Source organism: Anastrepha obliqua, chromosome 2 (genome assembly GCF_027943255.1).
Source record: "Anastrepha obliqua isolate idAnaObli1 chromosome 2, idAnaObli1_1.0, whole genome shotgun sequence".
Classification (NCBI taxonomy): Eukaryota; Metazoa; Arthropoda; class Insecta; order Diptera; family Tephritidae; genus Anastrepha; species Anastrepha obliqua.
Genome location: NC_072893.1, coordinates 94081565 through 94085097, shown reverse-complemented (window position 1 = coordinate 94085097; position 3533 = coordinate 94081565). Strand labels below are relative to the sequence as shown.

Below are 3533 nucleotides of genomic sequence, written 5' to 3'. Positions count from 1 at the left end.
TAGCAACCCCGTTGTGAAAGATCATTCATAAACCAAGCCGGTGAATAATTTTTCACAACAATTCCCATGGCCTCAGCCTCTATTAGCTACAAATGTATATTGGTATAACTCTCTAATATATTTAGATAATTGATGTAGCTTTGATAGATAATATCTTTTAGAAAAGTGTAATGGTACCAATAGTAGCTGTGTGCATTGGGTTATGCAGGACCACGACATTTCAGAGCCTCAAATGAGGCATTTTCGCTGACATAGCCGCAGATATGAAAGTGTGCATCAAGATAAAATATGATTTCATAAGCGGTGATATTTTACAACAGCTCCAGAAACGATAGAGAGAAGTGACAACGAAGCAGAGGGTAATTTTTAAGTTTATTAAAATTTATGAGCTAAATTCTTTAAGCGGAATTCTCTCCAAGTTACGCGTCTAGTCTGCGTTGAGCTCATGCCCTCGATTGAGTGGGCCAGACAGATATGAAGTCCATTTTACAAAATTACATACTTATATAAAAGCGCAGTAATATCGCCAAAATATTACTTTAAATCAGCACATTATCCATCTTGGAAGTCAGTTTCCCATATTTCGAAACATTCTTCAAACGGTAAGGTTGTTACAGAAACCGGTTCATGACTCTCCCTATTGCTTGAAAGAGTAACATTTAAGTTGCTTTCGCACCTAACCGACTTACATGCAGTAAGCATCGTAACCTTATGATCAACATACCCTAGAATAGACACAAAACATAATTGAGAAGTACGCCAATCATCGCAGTGCGCTATCAACGACATCAACATCAAAGCTGAACGGAGTGGGGTGTTAGCTATAAAGCGGCGAAATTGTGTTGACAGCACACACACAACAACAACTGTTGAGCGTCACATAAAAAGCTCATGTTGATGCGAGCATTTGACCAGTTGGCGAAAAGTTGCGATTGTCAATAGAAGTATCAGACGTTATTTGGGATTGAAGGTAGAAGAAAGCGCGTATTTGAGATTAAGTGTAAAAGAAATAAACTGTTTTGGCTCAGCCTACTTTTCCCAAAGGAAAAGGAAAGTTTTTATTTGTTGTGTGCGGATCCAATAATTTGGAGGATAGTGTCACAAGTTTGCAGCTTTGAAAATGGATTTCAAATATGTACTTTTCGTTTTAATGGGATTGGCATTAGCTGTCGGAACCTTGGGAGACGATGCGAATATGGATGACCAAATAGAGGATTCTACTGTGTCGCCTATTGCCGAATTAGCGCTTATGGGTGAGTAATTAGTGCTGATAAATAAACATTTTCGAGTGACAACTGGATTACATTTGTCCCATTTGTCTAGACTCCGAGCATAAAACCTCTACTGAACGACCACCTACTGCCGCTACTACAGCTCAGAATAAAGCAGCGGCAGTGAAGAGTGAGCAGCCAAAAGATGCGCAACCTCACACAGTCGCCGACTTCATTATTCACCCAGTAATTGCTTTCAAACCACATTCTTCTGAAGAGGATGCAGCTGGAAAACAAGCTGGAGACTCGTCCTCTACAACACCTTCACCTTGGACTCTCTTCGGTTTTACTGCCGGCCAGGGTTTGGGATCATCAGTCTCCTCATTAGCTGGCTCCGTAAGTGGTTGGTTGACAGATCGTATTCAACTACCTGGCTTGGTGGATTCGCCTGTCCGCGAGTCGACTACCACCAGCACAACCACCACAACAACTACAACACCACGTCCAGATGTGATTGTTCGCGTACAACATAGGAGTTCCACCCGTCGACCCCCTCTCATTTCGATCAATAACCAAAATCGCCCTCAACGTTTCCATAATAACAACAATATCGGCCTCGATGATGAGGATGATGACGATTTGGATGACCAGTTTGAGGAAGAAGAGGAAGATATTAGTAAAAATAAGAATAAGCGGAGAAACAACAAGCAAAAATATAACAAACGCAGACCAAACTTCGCGGAAGAAGACATCGATGATGCAGAAGAAGAGGACGTACGTCCAGTTTCACGTCCCCAGCGGAGACGGCCACAACAAAAACGGCGTCCAGTTGTGGAAGATGAATTCTCCGAAGAAGAAGATGATGAGTCGCTATCTGCTGAACTTGACGATGAAGACGATGAAAATGTCGAGGAAGAGGAAGGTAATGAAAATGATGATGAAGAAGACGAGGAATACCTCAATCAGCGTCCATTGCGCCGCAGGCCACAAACAAATGATAATAACCGACTTCGTCAGCAGCAACAACGCCGTCGCCCACAGTCGGGTGGTATTGTACGTCGTATACCAAAACCCGCTGCAGATGAAGAGATCGAAGAAGATGCTGTCGATGAGCACTTTTACTACGGTAGTCAGAGTGGTCGTCCCTCCACCAAACGTTCACAGAATGAGGCAACTTTTTTTCAGCGTGGCCAAGAAAATATCATAAAACAAATACGTCAACTTACTCGCGGCCGTACGCCAGCTGAGATTGGTGCACTCGTACGTAAATCCCCAAAGCAAGGGGGAAGTAAGCAAACACAACCACAAAAGGCAACACTCTTGATTAATCGCAATGGGCAAACTGTCTACCTGGCGCCTGAACTACTAAACGACGATCTCTCGCTGGTTAGCCCACAGTACCTCAAACAAGGTGCCACACATTTTCCACAACCTCCCTTGAGTAAGCCACTCAAGCGCAAGGATGCTCCTACCCAATACATCACCATTCCATGGTCAAAACTAGGTATCTCACCACCTAATCAGCTTCAAGCAGTCGCCGAAGATGTTCAAACCCAGCCACTTATCTTGAACATCCCAGCCAGCGCTATTCAAACCATGCAAAATCAAAGCTTAAAGCGCAAGAAGCAACCCGTAATCACTGCTGAAGCTGTGCCTCTTTTAGCCGAAGCTTCAATTATGGACATCTTTAAGCCACCAAAAATTCCAAATGATCGTCACACCACGAACTTGTCAGCATCGAAAACAAAGCCAAATGCCGGCAGTAATACAGTCGGATCTGCAATCCTTCCACAACGTATACGTCCAGGCACGATCGTCGAGAAGGCACCTGCCAGCGCCGATAGCCAGCAAGAAGCTTCTGAAGAAATGTCTTCACTGGAAACAGTGCGAAAGGTAGAAAACGAGTACATTCTTGTAGGTGATGATACTGAACCTGGTCTGACACGGCAGGTGAAGCCCGTATATGGCGAATCGCGCCATGGGCATGGTGCTAATGGAACACCCTACCTGGAATTGCTGAAACATGGACATTTCGCTTTGCACAGAGGTGGACGTGAGCTCGAGTTACCAGAAGTTGGTGAGTCTACCAATACTCAGGTTCAGCAAGGTGTTGACGAAAAGTTAATACCAGTACAAATTATCAACGAGCCAGAAGCAGATGCGCCACCAAAAGAGGTGCAGCCACCAGTAGAAATGCAACCACAATCTGAGCCACAAATCCCACAAAGTGAGCCACAAGAACAAGTACAACAACCGGTGCTAGAGGGCGCTGGTGTAGCGGTTGAAGTAAATAAAGGCAGCGAGCCGGTGTTGGCTGCGTAA

The 3533-nt window shown here is 44.3% G+C and overlaps 1 protein-coding gene across 1 annotated transcript; it reads left to right on the top strand.

The window, feature by feature from the left end:
* Positions 1 to 1017: 1017 nt before the first annotated feature.
* LOC129238274 (probable WRKY transcription factor protein 1) lies at positions 1018 to 3533 on the top strand. Its single transcript, XM_054873312.1, has 2 exons — positions 1018 to 1253; positions 1324 to 3533. The coding sequence occupies exons 1-2, from the start codon at positions 1121 to 1123 to the stop codon at positions 3531 to 3533; spliced, it is 2343 nt and encodes a 780-aa protein (XP_054729287.1). The 5' UTR covers positions 1018 to 1120.

Coding starts and splice junctions, on each gene's coding strand:
- LOC129238274 (XM_054873312.1), top strand. CDS start 1,121: ATGGATTTCAAATATGTACTTTTCGTTTTAATGGGATTGGCATTAGCT. Junction 1,254..1,323: donor TGCCGAATTAGCGCTTATGG/GTGAGTAATTAG, acceptor CCATTTGTCTAG/ACTCCGAGCATAAAACCTCT.